General features: G+C 31.0%; 2 protein-coding genes across 8 annotated transcripts in view; one reads left to right on the forward strand and one right to left on the reverse strand.

Moving 5' to 3' along the window:
* Nucleotides 1-5277, forward strand: part of LOC143083015 (tyrosine-protein phosphatase non-receptor type 5-like) — a 61983-nt gene extending 56706 nt beyond the window's left edge. For all 4 annotated transcript variants that reach the window (XM_076259124.1, XM_076259126.1, XM_076259123.1 and 1 more), the window contains one exon: nt 345-5277. In XM_076259124.1, the coding sequence (XP_076115239.1) occupies nt 345-462 (118 nt within the window). In that variant the 3' untranslated portion in view covers nt 463-5277. The remainder of the gene's footprint in view (nt 1-344) is intronic.
* Nucleotides 5278-6602: 1325 nt separating this feature from the next.
* LOC143083016 (uncharacterized) lies at nt 6603-16762 on the reverse strand. Of its 4 annotated transcripts, none has more exons than XM_076259128.1 (6): nt 16449-16760; nt 12775-12888; nt 10927-10986; nt 9724-9993; nt 8787-8966; nt 6603-7404 (listed from the first exon to the last, which is right to left on the reverse strand). In XM_076259128.1, exons 1-6 carry the CDS (start codon nt 16630-16632, stop codon nt 6851-6853), a joined length of 1362 nt encoding a protein of 453 aa, XP_076115243.1. In that variant the 5' UTR covers nt 16633-16760; the 3' UTR covers nt 6603-6850. The 4 variants fall into 4 exon arrangements, with proteins under 4 accessions (XP_076115243.1, XP_076115246.1, XP_076115245.1 ...); XM_076259131.1 differs by lacking the exon at nt 16449-16760 and adding an exon at nt 15009-15092; XM_076259130.1 differs by lacking the exon at nt 8787-8966 and having other exon boundaries at nt 16449-16762.
* Between the last annotated feature and the right edge of the window lie 3524 nt (nt 16763-20286).

The following is a 20286-nucleotide window of genomic DNA, read 5'->3' on the forward strand; positions in this document are numbered from 1 at the left end:
TTTTAATTTGGTAAAGTTTGTTACATAAGAATTAATGGTCAAATTAATCTGGGTAAAGTCTGAATGAGAATATATGGGAAATTTGTTCTGGATATAGTCTGTCATATTAGTATTGAATGGTGAGTGTCGTTCACAGGAGAATAGATAGATATGTTGTACTAGGTATATCATTTTGAATGAGAATGTATATGTGAAATATATTGGTTAAAGTGTTAACATGAGAGTTGATGGGTATAACTAAATGAAAAATAATATTCATATTTATAAGTTCTGAAGATTTTTTTATAGGCAGTTTAAGATAGTTAAATGTACACGTTATCATTGAATTTTGGTTTTCATTGTAGAGGTGGGACAATTCAGACACATGAACAATATGAGTTTATACACCAGGCCTTATGTGAATATGAAAAAGAATTAGCTGAACCAGAGCAGACGACAGTGAATGGTTTCCCTGGTGATTAACAACAGATCAGCAGTCAGACATCATACACATCACACAATCTAAATACTTATTTTAGTTCATCAAGGTCAACAACATAGAATGTTTAAATGGCACAATGTTATGTTTTGAAAATTCTATCTTTATGTTTATATGAAAATTTCAAAGAAGTTTGAAACTGGTTTTGTTTAAAAGATAACTACATTATGTAACATCACTAAATATAAGCCTTGCTTAAACATCTAGAAGTTTTGTTTACAAACATTTTGTTATTTTATATTATTTTGCATATCAATAGGTTGAAATGGAAAGTTGTATATAGTAATAAAAGCTGACTATAAAGGCAGATTATAGGACAGTGACTGATAAAAATTTAGTGCAATTGATAGTAACTTATTACCTCGTTTTGTTCACCTATAAGTGAATGGTATTTTAAGTGAGATTATTTTGAGGCTCCACCTACAATAGTAGAGGAGTATTTTGTTTTCTGGTCTTTATGTCTATCAAGGCTGTATCAGGTAACAGTTTTAGTTCAGGGTAGTTTGTGGTCACATCAATTTGAAACATTAAATTTACACAGTTAATTATGAACTGTTCAATAAAAAACAAAACAAATTAGAGTGTTTCCAAACATTTTGTGGTTCACTGAACATGGAATTGTGATAGTTTGAGGGGGCATGGTGACCAATGGGCACATATTCTTGTTTATTATGTTATAATGGCAAAATGAGTATCACTGTTATTAAGATTTTTAACTTGATAGAATGGATATTTATTGTCAAAGGCGTCAGATGCTTGATGATATAAGATGGAAAGTATAAATTTTAAAAAAGTTGTTGATAATAAAGAGGTTGGAATTTTAGCATTTAAGTAAAGTGTTCCATTGAATTGTAACTCAATTTTAGGAGTCGATCAGGTTATATTGATATTCATCTCAATCTTGATTTTATTAAGAAAATTTCTCCGTTTAAAGAGGTCAAATTGTACCAAAAAAACTCTATTATCATGAACACGTTTATGAATTATATATATTATTTTTGTATATTTTTTGCAAGATGTGCTTTCAGTTATTTCCATGACTTATGATTGCAAGCTTCATTAATCATGTGACCAGAAATGTGAGGTAAAAGATATCACATGTCAAACATGTGACTGTGTACATGTTTGTTAATGATACCTGTGATATGTACAGTTTTTATCCCTTTGTTTATGTGAAGAATGCGTTGTACAATATATTTGTGCTTTTGTATGCCTGTTATTAATGTTGCAATTTATAAAGATTTTTTTTCTATTTTAGAAAATCATATTACACCATTCTGTAAATGGTTTAATTTAAAACTGCAATCTGTTTTATGTTTGTTTTCATTGTTGAAGAGATACTTCCAATTTGTTAAAATATTTCCTTAAGGACCTATTATTTTGAAAAAGACATAGTTGAATTAAGGGAAATAATTTTTTTTAACTAGATGATATATTATCACATTGAAATCTAGCAAATAATCTATTTTCATTTATGAGAAAATGTGTTTGAAAGTTAAAAGATATGTATTCCACACTTGAATTTGATTTTGTGTAAAAGCCTTCAGATTTATAAATAGTTGATGGTATAATTCTTACATGTAACATGTTGTAAATATTCATAAACTTCATTCAACCATTACTATAGTGCTAATATTACATGTTTCTTGTGTCTGTACTTATACTATTATTATATATTTCTATAATGTACTAATAGTTTAAAATTCACAGAGTGTGCTGATCCTTTGAGTACATTTGGAAATATGTTATTAAAGGCAAGGAGTGCTTTGTCTGAACTAAACAAGGCTATTTCTTACACTTATTTTAAATAAACTCATCATAGATACATGTACCAGCATTAAATTTTGTATCCACTGTATGATTTATAGGTTATTTTGGGGTCCTCTAAGACAAAGCATCTTATTTGTTGCTTTAAGTAATTTCATTTTTATTCATAAAATCTTCAATCTGGTCTTCCCCATAGTCTTTTTGAATAAATGACTCAAAAATGTCAAAATCATCTGTGACCAACATTTCCATACCAGACTGATGTAATTTTTAAAATAATTTAAATTATTGCTACTTAGATTTAATTTTATGTCAGTGAATTATTTTAATTTCAGACTAAACTCAATTTCAGCTATGTAATATTAATATTTGGTAACAATTTGTTATGTAGATATTTTACAATTACTGTCTTTTGATGAGGTAAATGTGTGGTTTTATTCACTTGGGAAAAACTGATATTCATTGAGGCGAACAGCCGAAGTGAATATCAGTTTTTCAAAAGTCAATAAAACCACATATTTACCGTAACAAAAGACAGTAATTGTTTTATTCTATGTTGGGAGAGAAATGTATGCAAAGGAAAATATATACCAAAATCAATTGTACATCAAACGTTTTTTTACCTAAGTTGTACACGTAAAAGCATGCAACGTTTTGCACGGTGAATATACTTTTCTACAGGTGAATATGATTATTTATTCAAAACCCTATTCGTATAGAAAAACCTACTTAAGTTTTAGCAATATGGAATAATAGTAGTTTCCTATCAAGATTAATTATTGAATACTTTCAGATGAAAATTAGTTTGTGAAACTTCATTCAAAAGAATTGTTGATTTGCTTTATAACGCTCAGATATGGTTTAATGGGATGGTTTACTTTGTAAGTCACTGCATTTAGCAAACAGCCAAAGAAAGGCATAGACATAAAAGTTGGACATGATCAAACGATATTGTTTTAATTAAATACATGTATTGAGATTTGTGGTCTATTTATTTATATTTATTATAATGTCCATGATGGACGCTTTAAATTTCATCGTATTATATATATACCGGAATCTCCACGCTCATTAGTTGATCTGAAAATCATTCCATGATAATCATATTTATACTACAAGCTGGTCTTGTAGCTCGTTGTATTTTTAGTTTGATCTCTTTAATGGCCCTGATGAAGTCATATCTCAGTTATTATATAATTTTTGCTGCTTTAACCATATCAATAAACGATTCAAGATCGGGAAACCCCAAAAAAAACTGCAAATATTTGAATTGATTTTGGACATATAAAATTGTAAAACAGTTTTTTTCCCACATATAACCTAAATTCATAAAAAAAAAAAAATCAAGGAAACAAAAAACTGCATCTTTCTCCCTTAAAATATGTGATGTATATAAAAACACTATTTCAAACAAATTGAATTAGAATGTGCTATTAGGACAACAATAAAAAGAAACTTCAAACAAGTTAAATTTTTAGATTTCAATATTAAGATGAGATATTAATTATAAGGATGAAGATTTCAAAGGCCAGAACTTTAACTTGTATCAGGGATTTACATCATTATCTAGTCTAAACTATTATTTTTCATTCTATAATTTCATCTGTAGAATAGCTCATTTGACCATTGAATGTTTATTTAGATATGATGCCATACACAGATGAGAGTTACTGTTAAATGTAGAGTATCACTAGTATTGAAATTCCTTTGTCCTGAATTTACACACAAGAATCTCGTAAAATGTTTCTACTTTCATTTTGAAAGCTTGACTTCCTTTACATTTCAAACATTGATTTTGTATTTACTGTTTGAAAATTATGGCTATTTTCTGGAAGCTTTTGTAAAACAATTTGCATATTTTAATGTTACAGTTCATCTTCTGTCTTGTTAAATCTTAGTATAAAACTTATACCCTACACAAAGTAATGTCATTGTTTTTTTTCCTGTATCTGTAAGAAAGAGTAATGTATGTGCATTCCAAATTTGCTTTCAGACCAATATTTTCTTTCTAGTATTTCTTGTTCGATTTTCCCTTAATGGTTTTGCATTTTATTTCAAATGCTTAATGCACTAATTGAAATTTTAAGATATTATCTTCCTTTTGAAATTATTGTAATTCTCATCCTGTTTTTTTTATTGCTGATAAGGACAGATATTCCTGTCTTGCCCAATCGCCTGGGTAAAAACAAATATCTGCATTTTTCTATCAACATTTGAAGGGTTTTGAATTCAACTTGTTCATTACAATATTATACAAATTAAAAATAAATGAACTGCTAGACATCCTTTAGTCTACCTTAACAATTGTTATCTTCTGATCTGTAAGGTTATATTTTACCAAATCTTGAAAACTGTTACAGTTGATATGTCAGCTATACTTCTTTTCTAAGTCGATATATTACTGAATCAAAGTTTAGCTACATTTTGATATAATTTAATGCCTTTATGTTTGTAAGCTTTAAATATGTATAATAAATCATCAAAGGAATAATACAGTGAAGTGAACGCAAAACATTTAATATTAGATACCTGTCTTAATTTTTTTATGGCACTTATTTTTCTGATATTTAAACTTTAACTATAGAAAAGTGATTGTCAAGGCTGACTGATCATAAAACTGATTTTGACAATCATGTGATATTGAAAAGTGGGTAAAAGTTCAATTTACATTTATTTTTAAAAAGTTTGTGTTGTCAGTGTTTTTTCCCCTTGATTAATCTTTATAAGATTTGCTTATAGAAGACAAAAACAATCAATTATATTTAAATTCCTCTTATATATATGATTTATTCAAATAATTTACAAAAAGTACTTTATGGTAAGTATATAGCAGCTGACAGTATTGAAACTAGATGTATTGATGTAGTTTACTTAAAACTAGACCTTCCATCATAAAAGAATCTTTGAGAAATCGATCACTGTATCATTCCTTTGTACATCCCTGTGATACCGGAGTTGGTACTACATCATTTACACCTTACTGTTGTATTGTATTGTTGTTATTTTGTGCAATAAAATAACCTCTCATTTAATAGTGTTTTGTTCTATTATAATTGAAAAGTTGAAGCCAATAGAATATCTTTATAGGACAGTCTACACTTATTTGTTTATTTATCACAAACTTTATGATTTATTTGAAGATATTGAACACATGATGCCCATAGAATATAACTAAAAGGTTTGCTTCATGTCATGATTTTTTCCTCGATATTGACACAGATTGATAAAGCCAAACAAACTTCATCATTTCAACTTCCTATATCGCGGCAGTAACACATCCTCTGCCCTATCATATTGTGTTTACATATCTAGCAGTTTTAATAATTTACACTAGTGCAGGTACACACTTTACATATTTAATTAACAGGGGTGTGCTCTTACACTAAAAACTACAATAGAGCTGAGAAAAGATAACGACTGAAATACTGAAAGGTTTTATGATCACCATTACAAAATAGTTCACCTATAATAATCATCATAGATACCAGGAATGAAATTTTATGATGGTCAGAATGTGTTTTGCTACAACAGACTCATCAGTGACGATCCACTAAAGAAATGTTAAAAATCCTAATAAAGTACGAAGTTGCAGAGCATTGTGGACCAACAATTCCTAAAAATTTTGCCAAGTACAGCGAAGGTAATATTTGTCTCGTATCAAAGGTGAAAAGTATTTGCAGCCTCAGATTATTAGATACAAGTTTCAGGATATTCGTTTAATCTGTTATTTTATGGATTGTGAAAAACCATGACAGGTGTTACATGTGGAGCAGAATCTGCTTACAATTCCGATAAACATTTTGTTAAGGTCATTTCTTATAATTCACTTTGACTTGGCGGCACAAGATAAATTTACTCTAGGACTCCCAGCATTGAACATGTGACTGATAAGTCATAATATACCCTTGCTACTGTTTCCTAGGACTATTATGCTATAGTGAAATAGTCCTAGCTGTATCCTACAACCGACTACAAAATCTAGATCAGAATCAGCATTTAGTGTGCTGCCTATTCTTTCAAGTTTGGGAAAAGATATTTCCTCTAGGTAAAAGAATAAAGGAAGAAACAAAGTAAATTTGAATAAACTCTTAGTGATAGCAAAGTCATTGGATTTGTTTACACAGTCCTAGTTGATTATGTCGGAATTTCAAAGGCATTAGATTATGAACCTTTAATGAGAGGTTTAGCTTAACCACCATTTTCTATAAAAGAACATGACTGTACCAAGTCAGGAATATGACAGTTATTATCCATTCGTTTGATGTGTTTAAGCTTTTGATTTTGCCATTTGATTGCTTCTTGAATTTTCTTTGGAGTTTTTTGTTATTTTACTTTTTACACATGCCATAATTCCACATTGTTTATAAAGATACATTTATTTACCAACACGTAAGTCGAAAAATTGCAGAATATAAAATGAACCACACCATAAAGCTATATATTGCCAATAATATTTTGTTTCTGTGATTGTTCTTAATATGAACGATAGCTAGCTGCAAGACCAAACTTTTACGTGATAAATGAACGAATGAATGCTTCTAGACGAGGTCATGCTTAACATGTAAATTTCGAAAGATCGTTTTAGTAGTATTATACGATGAAGTTTCACTTTCCTGGAGGTTTTAATAAATTATGAACTCTGGTTGTGTTTTCATCGAAGAAATCATTATAAGATAAAAAGGCAACGAAATCCTCAAGAAAACTAGCCATTGTCAGTGGATTCAGGAAATGTCTGATAAATGATCTCCTGCAGTGGAGTTTATCCATATTTTTAAATATCGTCCAAAACTTGATAAAATCTTCTTCAATAATTGGTTGATTCTGCTTTCGGAATTGAGGAGTTGAGAAAAAATTAAAAAAGCCAGTGATAACAGTGCGCATTTTTTTCTCCATATCCGCAGGATTATAAATTCCTTCAAGATAATTAATATAGCCGTCAATAGAAATATCTTTGTCGACTCCTCTTTTGAATATATGATCGTTCCACCATTTGTTCTGTTTTTCTGCATCTAGAGGTGTCGGTCTATCCCCAATTGCTTGTCGGAGCTCTTCTAGTCTGGCGTTGATCTTCTCCATGTCACGTGTGCTGATGATGCCATCTTGGTCGGCATCAAGAAGACTGGCCCACTGACGCCATTTATGTCGCAAAAACCACACTTCTGTGATACAAAAATATAAATATGTATATGTATATAATTGATGAACGGATCATTTTTATTATTGCAAATGAAGGAAGTATACCATGCGAAATAATAGAATAGTAATAATGAAATAATTATAAACTTCAACACGTGTCACTTCTGTTTAGTACCAACTCCCTCTGCAAAGATGACCTTTGATTGACTTTGGCTTTTTTTGTAGGTCCTAATAGCTATTTGACTGTTTTGGTTCTTATACATTATTGGCTTTCAAATATTTTGCTTTCAACGTTTCTGATGACGGTAAATCAAGAAACACGCTTTGAACGCATGGAATTTATACCGGGTGTTGTTTTCTTCTTCTTCTTTTTTTTTATCTAACTTATTACGTAAAAGAAGTCATAGACGAAATTTGAGTTATATAGAATGAAATAATGTGTACCCTTTGCTACTTTTCCGAAAACAAATTTTAGTAGAATTGACATGAAAGTGCAGTAAAAATGATAAGCTTATAAGTAGGTGCACCTGCAATGCGGGTTGTCTCACAGCAGACTCAACAGAGTTAAAACAAGTCATGCGTTCGTACATGGAACGTAAAAATATAGTTTTCAAATGTTACATACTTCTAGATGTATGAAAAAAATCATGATGTAGACTTCTTGTTTGAAAAATGAATAATGCAATATATGTTTCAGTAAGGTCTGAGTAACAGCAACACATAATATAAAAATGCAAAAAAAAAAATTAATATAAAAAAACCGGAAAAAAGCAGTACGTTATCCAAGACCTTATTTAAATCTGAAAATACTAATTTGCTAAAAATGTAAATCAATACAAACAAATTCATCTATCCTGTAGGAATATAATTAATCAAACGATAATATCTAATGCGACTTTATATTCCTGGATTTATTAACGCAAGATCAGAAATTATTTAAATATCTAAATTTTGAAATTGTTTGTTGTTTGATTCATTTACATCTTACATTTTCTCGTGGAATATATCTCCACAACGAGACATTTTCAAAACTAAAATGCTAATCAGCTTAAGAATCAAACAGTGATGAAAACATGACAAACAAAACCCCGCTCAAGTTTACACGAATTTAAGTTCAAACTGTATAAATGGTGAACACATATAACATTTCTTCTCCAGGTAATTCAAGATATAATTATGCTGAAATGCACTAGAAATTAACAATTATGGGAGCTAACTCTACAATCTGCTATCATTCTAACCATTACTTATCTAGAAGCTTCTCGAACCAACCATTTCTAACTCGGGAGGAGGATAACTTTAAAAAAAAAGATGGTTATGTCGGCAGGATATTTTTCCGGCCTTTTTGAAATAATTCAAAATTGCATGATTCTTACAAAGACTGAACTTTTGTTAGTAAACTTACTTCCCTTTGGAATGACTACAAAGATGGTGATAAGAATGTAAGCAGCATATAGCACGACTACGACCAATTGTCCAATCTTGGTATTGTGGTAAAAGCTATAAAATTTGGAATCACAGTTGTACACGTATGTATAGTTCTTAGAGACTTCATATTTATAAAATGGGATTACTTTTGATGCTCCTGGAAAAAGAAAATATAAACAAACAATCAAGACAGGACTTTTTCTATTATTTATTCATTTATGTTAATATCTTTGTTTTCATACATATAAACCAAAATAAAGAGAGAATTCGGCACGAATTTTTTTAAATTTTGGATCCTCAATGCTCTTGTCATTTGTACTTGTTTGGCTTTATAAATATTGTGATATGAGCTTACTGATGAGCCTTATGTAGACAAAACGCGCGTCTGGCGTTCTAAATTATAATTCTGGTACCTTTGATAACTTTTCGAGAACTGATATGCTGACATATTAAGTGAAAACTATTTCAATTCGATAATAGTGATATGGAAAGTTACACTGCTAGGTAACCTTAGCATTTAATTTATGATAATATGAACTCGCTTTTCTGTTAATGATTTTAAGTGCTTAATACCAATGTGGAACTAATTTAAATCTAATTATATAATCAAATGCTTGCAAATTGACAAAAAAGGCTTTCTGGTGTCATTTCCCAAAAAATATTGTGCATATTGTTCTCTCGATTGTGCTTCACTGTATATGCAGGATTGATGGATTGCAAAATCATATTTTCCTTTATACTTTGTTGTATCTGTTTTAAACTGTTTACATGTGACAGATTATTTTGTTTGGAAAAGCCTTTTTAACCAGAAAAGATATATACTCCTTATGTTTTAAATTTTTTAATAAATGTTATTATTATTCCACTACAATTCCCTGCTAAAATCGATATCATAAGATGTGCAAAATACGTACCTATACTGCATGTTACAAAACTTGCCATAGAGAGACAAAACAAAATGCAAAAGAGGTTGCCCCCACATTTCTTTCTCCCCTCTAAATCTACCCTTTTGATTCGTTGTGTCCGCTTTGTATCACAAATGCCAATTAATCTCCACACAAAGACAAAGAGAATTAATGCACACAATACTCCACCCTCTGTTTTCATGAATGACGGAAGGTCTAATTCTTCCACCTTTTTTCCATTTTCATTGAAGTGTATTCTGGAACAATTACCATTCAAACCTTAAATAATAAATCAAAAATCGATTATTACATATATGATCATATATACAAATCTAAATTGAAAACTATGTTCAAACCTATTTATATAAATATATACATGTAATATAGACGTATTTCTTGTATGCTCATTTGTCCGCCAAATTTTGTATCACAATCTGAACTTTGACGTTATTATCAAAATGTGATCGTTGCTTTTTGTGAGATAGTTATTAAAAGAGAGATCAAGGGCCACTAGGAGACGAAATTCCGCTTAATACACAATATACGTCATTATTAGTTGTTTGTTATTCCAGCTAGTTGACAAATGGAAGCATGGACGATTTATGGCAAGTAATGAGAACGTATTGTGTTTTATCAAGTATAAGTAAAAATTATCGGATTGTGCTTGATTTTCATATGATGAAGACATAATATTTCAATCAGTTTAGTTAATGTCTGGAGCTGTGATGTTAGTAACTTCTAGAGGTCCTTTATGTATCATTGTTATTTGCTTAGTTTCCTTTGTTACTTATTCTGACTCGGACTTCTGTTAAACTGAGTTTTACTGTGTGTATTGCTGTGTTTCTTTATTCTACATTGACTAGAGGTATAGTGGGAGGTCTATGATCAGGTCTATGATCTCACAAAACATAATTAACTCCGACGCATTTCTGTGTATATCCCAAGTCAGGAGCCTCTGGCCTCTGTTAGTCTTGTATGTTTTTTTATTTTAGTTGATTTATACGTTTTCGAGTTTAGTATGACGTCCATTTTCACTGAACTTGTACACATTTTATTTAGGACCCAGTTGAGAACCAACTCTGGGTTCAGGATTTTCACGCTGCGTTTAAGACTCATTGTTGTCTTTCGGCTGTTATCTGCTCTTTGGTCGGGTTTTTGTCTCTTTGAAATATTCCCCATTTCCATTCTCAATTTTATTTAAGACTGACTTACCAAAATGAATATAAGATATTGCAAAGACTAGAGCACCTAACCAAATAATTTGTTGTAGAACTGAAACAAATAGAAATAAATACATTATTTGTAGCTCAAATCCGGATGCGAGATTTTCTCACAGTGTTGAAGAGCCCTTGATGGCCGTCAGCTGTTTTCTTATTTTCGGTCGGTTTGTTGTCTATTTGACACATTTCCCGTTTCCATTCTCAATTTTATCGCAATCAAGAAGAATTAATATTAGGAAATTTTTAACATCTAGTATATCACTATTGTAGATATATATAAATTAAAATTTTGTGAAAACGGATAGCCTATTTCCACATGTGAGCACATTTTGAAATTTATGTTAGTCCACAGATCAAACACCTTGAGTTTTGATGAAGGTCAATTGATACATTATGTGATTGAATAGTCCAGTTTTCTTTGCCTTTTGTAAACTGAAATCCTCGGACGTTCCCCCACTAGCGATGTAGTGTTTTCCATATAAAAATTTAGTGAATATAAATTTTGCGAAGAAATCCATATATGGTGTAAGATTTCAAAGCCAGTAGTCTAAACTATAGAACGATAAACAATTTGGTATTTTTGTGTCATTCATTTTTGCTAATGTGCTTTGTCTATATGCCTTTTTGTGTTTCTTTGTTACATATAACGTAGATCCGTACTTTTATAATCCTGGTACTTTTGATAACTTCTAACTACTTGTACATCCCTCCATTGTGTTATGCTAAATTTTTGTATTCTTGTCTTTCTCTTTTGCTTATGTGCTTTGTTTATATGCCTTTTTGTGTATCTTTGTTACATTTTTTTCTTTGATGATTTAGACTATAATACAATGTTGACCACTGTACCCTAATTTTTGACATTTGTACCTACATGTATTGTGTCTGCTTGTTTTGTTCACATATCGTTGTCAATAAAATTGAAATTTCATGCGACTTTTATACAAGTGAGAGGTTTAGCTAGCTATAAAACCAATTTTTATCCACCATTTTATACATATGAAAATGCCTGTACCGATACAGAAATATAACAGAAATATAACAGTTGTTATATATTCGTTTGATGTGTTTGAGCTTTTGATTTTGCCATTTGCTTAGAGACTTTCTGCTTTGGATTTTCCTCTGAGTACAGTATTTTTGTTACTTTTCTTTAATATGATTACTAATCTTTAAATCCTATTTAATACCCAATATGGTATTTACTTTTTACTTTGAATATCTGAATATTGATCCTTTAATACCCGTTGCTACAGTTTGAAGATTGAATTCATAATATCAAAATAATATACCGGCCGCCACAATCACTTTCGTATTTCAATGAGCAAACACAGAAAATACCGATAAAACAACCCACATTAATACCTCTAATATCGTTCGGATACCGATACCGCGGAAAGTTCGTCCATTCTCATACCTGCCAACTTTTCAAAATGCCCATGGGGGTTTTGCAAGCAAGATGGCTGTCATAGTCCTAAAAAAAACCTTCAAAGGGGCCATCAAATACATTTTAATAATGTTTTGTGGCTTCTTCATACTCTTATAAGCCTATAGTCATTGTAAAATTAATTGTTTTGTTTAAATGTAGACAAAATTGCTCTTTCAAAAATTCAATTTGGGAGTCTCCATAGGGGAAATCACCCGCAAATAGTGACAGTTGGCAGGTATGCATTCTTTCATTTTTATTATTCATTAATAATCAAATGTTTTATCTGAAGCCGCCTTTGAAATGTCAGAAGAAACTGTGAGCTATTAAGTCTTCATAGGAACAAAGAAATGTTTCATGTACATCACTGATCCAGATTACGTTATATATTAGGTAAAAAATAAACATGTATGTACTTACTTGACATTTCAAACCATTCATGTACCTTTTCCCACATATTCCTGTGATCATGTAGTACACTTGTCTTTGGGGATTCCTGACTGACGAAAATTGAATTATATGTTGGTGGAGGACCTACAACCAAAATAGGTAGACATATATTTACCATAGAAGCAGAGATTTGTTGTCCTACTCGAATAATTTTGGAACAAATGCATTTTTAAAAAAAAAATTTCTAGTGATTAAAATTATAACACAATGATGACTGCTGTACCCCTATTTTCAACATTTTTACGTTTGATGTCTGTTTGTTTTGTTCACGCATCGTTGTCAATATAATGGAATTTGATGCAACTGTCATACAAGTACGATATTTAGATATCTATAATTTGAGGTTCAATCCACCATTTTCTACATAAGAACATGTCTGTATCAATACAGGAATATGACAGTTGTTATCCATTCGAGGGTATCACAAGCCCAGTAGTCAGCACTTTTTGTGCTGACATGAATTGTCATTGATATGGTTATATTTATAAATTAACTGTTTTCAATTTTGTAATTTTTGGAAAAACTAAGGCTTTTCTACCTCAGGCATAGATTACCTTAGCTGTATTTGGCAAAACTTTGAGGAATTTTGGTTCTCAATGCTCTTCAACTTCGTAATTCATTTGGCCTTTTTAACTTTTTTGGATTCGAGCGTCACTGATGAGTCTTTTGTAGACCAAATGGCGTCTGGCGTATATACTAAATTTAGTCCTTGTATCTATGATGAGTTTATTGATGTGCTTTATCGTTTGATTTTGCCATTTGATTAGGGACTCTCCGTTTTGAATTTTCCTCGGAGTTCAGTATTTTTGTGATTTAACTATCTTAAGATTAAGGAGGAGAAAAGGGCTAAGTAGTAGATTGTGGTGACATTTGATATACCACTGAAAATCATAAAATTCATTAAAATTTTTGTTAGGCCATCTAATACATTATCAAATGAAAATCAATAATATTTGTAGTCTTTTTCAAAGAATGTATATAAAAAATATATAAAGGGTTGTCAAAGAACTAGGTTGAATCAACCAGAATCCATTTTTGAAATGCCTGTAAAGTCTGGAATATGACAGTTGTTATCCATTCGTTTTATGTGTTTGAGCTTTTGATTTTGCAATAGGCTTATGGACTTTCCGTTAAGAATTTTTGTCGGAGTAGAGATTTTGTAAACAAATGTTCATCTAGTTTTAAAGGAATTAATTCAATAATATTACCAACATGAGAGATAGGGGCATATTTTAATCAATTTTAAGTTTAACGTAACACAGCAAAATCTTATAAATATCCGTGACTTGACACATTTACTGTAACTCGTTTCTATAAGTGTACAGATTGATAATATCTTCCCGTTTGATTTCAACAGTCACTGTCGATAAATTCTATGTAGATGTAGTAGTAAATAGAGAATATCATATATCCGTATCAACCCGAGACACCAATATAATCCCAAGAGCTCTGCTCGAGGGATTATATTGGTTGACTTGAGGGTTGATATGGCGTGTGATATTGAAAAAGCCATATCATATACACTTTATTATATACATATTCTTCAAGAAGATTTTTTTTGTGACATCACGTCATATAGATAAGGAGGTTTTGAAATGACGTCATACAGCACGCTTGCCAATGATTTATTACACATACAATTTATCTGTATTTACTACTAAGTATATAATAAGCGTATTTATCATATACTTAGAGAAAATAACAAATGATTTTTACAGTATGATAATAGCATTAAATTAACGTAAATTCCACATTTTTCCGATATAGTGTTTAGCGGGCTGATATGAAAAATTTATCACATGCTTCGATTATTATCACATGCTTTCTGTAACGTTATTACATGGCATTCCGTCGATACTCGGCAATTTCCGGAAGGTACACCTCAATGGTAATTTTTCAGTGAAAAACATTACAAAGTAGGGTTCAAAAAATATTTGGATAGTGGAAAGTATATTGTGTAAAATGAAAAAAAAACCCACCAAAACACACCAAAAAACAACAACAAACAAATAATAAAATAAATGCATTTTTAAAAGTTTCAAACATAATTTAAAAGAAAGTTATTTTATATGTTTACTTTATCAAACAGTGTTCATTGTGTATATTGTTGAATTATTTTTTCATCGTCCATAATAAAATATATCATACTGCTATTTTTTTTTTCTGTTGAGGCATATTCTAGAAAGATTTCATATCGAATTTACCTCATTTGGGGTCCGACGTTCGTGAACTTTCCACTCTTTGAACTTCTATTTGAGGACCACGTAAAAGGATCTGTAAAATTTATCTATAATTTTCCTCCATTGTTGAAGCATATGATAAAAATATCATAACATGTCATTTTTCATATCGCATGTATTATCAGCCCTCGGTCAATATCAGCCCTCGAGCCATGCGGCTCTTGGGCTGATATTAAACCTAGGGCTGATAATACATGCGATATGAAAAATGCCATGTAATAATCTGATATTACTACTTTTTCCATATAAATTTTAATTTGTATGAATTTTAAGATTTCACTGAATCTTACATATTGTTTATTTATATTATGTTCATGTCATTGTGAAATTAAACAAGAAAATGTATAAGGAGTTGAATTTGCCATTTGATTTTGGACTTTCCTTTTTGAATTTTCATCAGAGCTCAGTATTTTTACTTTTTACAGAATATTTTATCGGCCCAATCTGTGGAAAAGAAGAGAAAAGTTCTACTACGGTTTGTTGATAGTTGTTCGTGGAGTAACCTAATTTTAATGGATTTCACGTGTTTTAGTGGTCAACAAAGTACATATTTTCGTTTGCACGAATTTGACTTAGTCTATTTACCGGGTCTTTTTTTATTATTACATAAGCAACACGACGGGTGCCACATATGGAGCAAGATCTGCTTGTCCTTCAGAAGCACATGGAATCACCCCCAGTTTTGGGTCGTGTTCTTTTTTGCTTGGTCTTTAGTTTTCTATGTTGTGTCTTGTGTACTATTATTTGTCTTTTTGTCTTTTTCTTTTTTGGACATGGCGTTGTCTGTTTATTTAGATCAATGGGTTTGAATGTCCCTCCGGTATCTTTTGTCCTACTTTTATAGGCTTGTATGCACAACAGCAATATCTAAATATCCATGTGAATACTATTTTCCCTCAATCCACGAATATAAATGAAATCACGTTATTTACGGTAATGCATTCTTTAAAAGGATGATCGTATGTTGTGTAATACCAATCTTGGTTTTCCTGTTTATATTTCGTGCAAGCGCAACAATGTATGCAAACCATATACTTCTGAAAGATGAGATACAAATGAAAACAGAAAAAAAAACGTTTGCGTTTGCATTTAAACCGAATTTGTATTCGCCATAAACGTATTCAGTATGCCCATTTATTCACATATTGATCCATTCGAAATCTATAACCCATACAGATGAATGCTGTACTCAAATGAGATGACAAATATTCCTGTTCAAATGCTTCCTCTGCCATATATCATAAATCTACTTTATCAAACATATTTGAAAGCTTGATTCAGAGACTAAAATACAATTTATAACGATGTTAATCCAGGAAATTACAGGCCACTGAAAAGAAAAAGATTCTATTTTGGTTTGTGTTATGGAATGATTATTATTTTTCGCAGTAGATAACAACTCACCTGTATCTGTTATACGTGCGGGTGTCATTATATTCGAAGCTCCAGTAGATATTGTGGTGTTTTGGCTACCCTCTGGTATCGTTATATCCGATGCCTCATTAGTTATTGTGGAGTTTGGGCCAACAGCAAATTCAAAGGATACTGAGTACTCCGGAGGTGGCACATAATCAGCATTGTTATCCATGATTTAAACACTACTAATTTTATACACAGATTCTTTAATGAAGATTCGTATGTTATAAACTTTCACTATACCATTTAGTTAACGGACCTACATATATGCATGTACAATACCCGGATATTTCTATAAACCTGTTACATGTTCCTATTTATTTCAATAAATGTGTTTAAATAATAAAGACGAATACGTGAAGGATGTTCTTAGCATGTGTATTAGCTGGTCATAAACTGTTATTAAATGGACAACTTTATAACTTTTGACCAACTTTTCATAGCGCGTTGAAAACTTAGAAGGCGGACAAATGTTTACTGAATTAAACGGTAGACGAATTTATACTGTACGATGAGGCGACATTTCAACCGTACACAATTATTTGCTTTCTTATTCTTTTGTGTAACATTCGCTTGGTCATAATGTATTCGTGCTACTTTCTAAATATTTTTGATTTAAAGTATATTTACAACAGCTCTACATTCTACATTATTCATCCATTTAACTTTTCCTATTGGCCTTAATGTATTGTAGAAAGCTTTATCACGAACAATCAAAGCGTTGTATGACTTGAGCGTCACTGATGAGTCTTACATTTAGACGAAACCCGCGTCTGGCGTATCATATAATAAGCCTGGTACCTTTGATGGTCTTTGATAACTATTAAACACATTCACTGTGTCAAACTACCCCGGCAAGCAATATTCGAGCTCGATAGTAACTAGCTTGTTTGTTATTTTTATGTAATTAAATAATACATCATATACACATATTACTATTTGCGAGTACGTGATGTAATATTTTCTATATTAATGGGAAAATAAGTAAAAATGCAAGACACTATGATAAATAGAGTTACCCTTGCCTCGAATTGGTTTAGTATAACAATAAAATGCACACATTGAACGAAAAGAAATGAAAGAAAAATACAAACTTACAGAAAATTTATTAAAATTAAGATACAAGATAATTCATAAATTTACTTTCTGCCATGAAACCATTGAAACTATTGAGCACAGATTTAGGACATGCCATAATGTAACAAATTTATGAATTAAACTCTGTAATTGGATTTATAACCATCAACAAATAATCAATCGATCAACCATGGATATCCTTTAAATTTTGGAAATTGTGAAATATGAAAATAAAAAGCTTCCAATGCTGGAATAGTTTTTATCATACAAATAAGGTTTAAAGTAATTTAGAATCACTTTGAATATTTGTACCTTATCCACATCACCATATATGCTATTGAAAAATGGTATCTGTTTTAATATTTATTGCTTTATTTGTGTTTATAACCACATTTATGTTTTCATTGACAATTTTGCATGAACAAATCAATATTGCAACAGAAAACCATTACATGTGAGATATATCTATGCACAGCATGCGAAATGAGTTTGAGAGATCGAGCAATGATTTTATAACGGGGAGTTTAAATAGTTTGTTTAACAATTATACACAGATTTGACGATATGTTTACAATGTCACTGCACGGGTTTTAGTAAAACATGTTTAATAGCACATGTTTTTATAGTCACTCACAGAACTTTAATCTTTCTTTTACGAATATATTTTATATTCTTGATTTAATACTGTTTGAGTATCTTAAAAGTGGTATACATCATTTTGTAGATTGTTTTGATTGAGAACATCTGTACGATTCCGCCATCCAGTGTCTTTTGTGTAGACGAGCGTTTCGTCTACTTAAGACTCACCAGTGACGCTCAGACGGGCGCTCAGATCAGATCAGCTCAGATTGCTAAGTACAAAGTTAAAGAGCATTGAGGACCCAAAATTCCAAAAAGTTGTGCCAAATACGGCTAAGGTAATCTATTCCTGGGATAAGAACATCCTTAGTTTTTCAAAAATTCAAAGTTTTGTAACTGGAAATTTATATTTATAAAAAAATTACCATATAATTGATATTCATGTCAACACCGAAGTGCTGACTACTGGGCTGGTGATACCCTCGGGGACGAAACGTCCGCCAGCAGTGGTTTAGACCCAGTGGTGTAAATAGTTATCAAAGGTACCAGGGTCATAATTTAATACGCCGAGGATGAACTAAACCGAGGATGAACGAGGATGGCAATGTGCAATCTTTAACGTCATTAGCTGAATTAGCTCCCCTATAAGACGAGTTTGTGTCACGTGAAACTTAATGATTACATATTATACATCTATGATGTTTTACCACCTGGCGTTTCATTTCAGACTGATTATGGGTTACAACAAAGTAGGATGCGTGCATAGAAAGATGTGTGGAACACACCCTGGTCAAGCTCCGAACAGAGTTCATTCGGTTCACTCATCATTTCGCAAACTCAAATAAAATTAAATGAAAAGATCTGAGTCTGGACGAAATAGTAAATGTGTGAAATCTTATTAAAAAACTGATTGTGTTAATGGTATACTTTATTCATTTCATTTCCATCGACATTTTGCATCTTGAGGTTTCGCCTCATGCAGGTTATTCTGCATTGCGGGTTTTCTGTTTTCACGGAATTTACATAATAAGGTCATAGCAGAAGGCAGAAAACATGGTAAATAAAGGCAACAGTAGTATACCGCTGTTCAAACTCATAAATCCATGGACAAAAAACAAAATCGGGGTAACAAACTAAAACTGACGGAAACGCATAAATATAAGAGGAGAACAACGACACAACACTACAATGTATCTAACACACACAGAAACGGACCAAGCATCAGACAAATTAACTTAATTTCATATTTTACTCATAAATATAATTATCATTTCATCTGACAAAATTGATCATTTCTGTTGGAAGAAACTAGTCATTTTAAGTTTTGATATTTAATAGAATTACTATATTAATTAATGTGATGCAACTGTCATACAAGTGAGAGGTTTAACTAGCTATTAAACCAGGTTCAATCCACCGTTTTCTGCATAAGAAAATGTCTGTACAAATTCCAAGTCAGGAATTGACAGTTGTTTTCCGTTCGTTTGATTTGTTTCTAGCTTTTGATTTTTCAATTTTATTACAGACTTTTTGTTTTGAATTTTCCTCGGAGTACTTGTTTGTATTTTAATTTGTTATAAAAATGCTTCTTATTCAATGTGCATAGCGAATAACAATAACACTATCGAGGGTATACCCAACTAATACAGACTGTCAGATCAAGTAGGACGTAATGTATTTGACTATATATTGGTATGTATGTTAATAATCTGTACACTTTTCCAGATTATATAAGATTCATTTTGATAATACACTATTGGAACAAGCTAGGGTAATAACTATTCCCCAAAGATTATTGTATATGTATCAGGTCTGTGGACTATTTGTTATACTGTGGTCTTTCCTCTATCTTTTGGTCAGAGTGTTATCTGTTAATTCAACTTTATGTTTTAAATGAGCCTTGATATCTTATATTTATTTTATAATATGCCTCCAGTGAAACATAGAATATGGTGAAAAATGTATAAAAATAAATGGACAACGACATGTTTTTTTTTTTTTTTTTTTTTTTTTTTTTATAGATAAGTGTTTATTAAATAACGTACTTGAAGTGTTTTTTTGAAGGTTCTTGTGTTGTGCAGTTTTAAAAATGTTAATGGAAAATTTGTTGACGGATTCTAACGATGAAGATGGCATACATGTCCTGCTCAACACTACTCTAAACCAACAA

Source organism: Mytilus galloprovincialis, chromosome 7 (assembly GCF_965363235.1).
Source record: "Mytilus galloprovincialis chromosome 7, xbMytGall1.hap1.1, whole genome shotgun sequence".
NCBI classification, from domain to species: domain Eukaryota; kingdom Metazoa; phylum Mollusca; class Bivalvia; order Mytilida; family Mytilidae; genus Mytilus; species Mytilus galloprovincialis.

Coding starts and splice junctions, on each gene's coding strand:
- LOC143083016 (XM_076259128.1), bottom strand. CDS start 16,632: ATGGATAACAATGCTGATTATGTGCCACCTCCGGAGTACTCAGTATCC. Junction 12,889..16,448: donor CGCACGTATAACAGATACAG/GTGAGTTGTTAT, acceptor TTTTGGTTGTAG/GTCCTCCACCAACATATAAT. Junction 8,967..9,723: donor TTTTGTAACATGCAGTATAG/GTACGTATTTTG, acceptor TTCTTTTTCCAG/GAGCATCAAAAGTAATCCCA.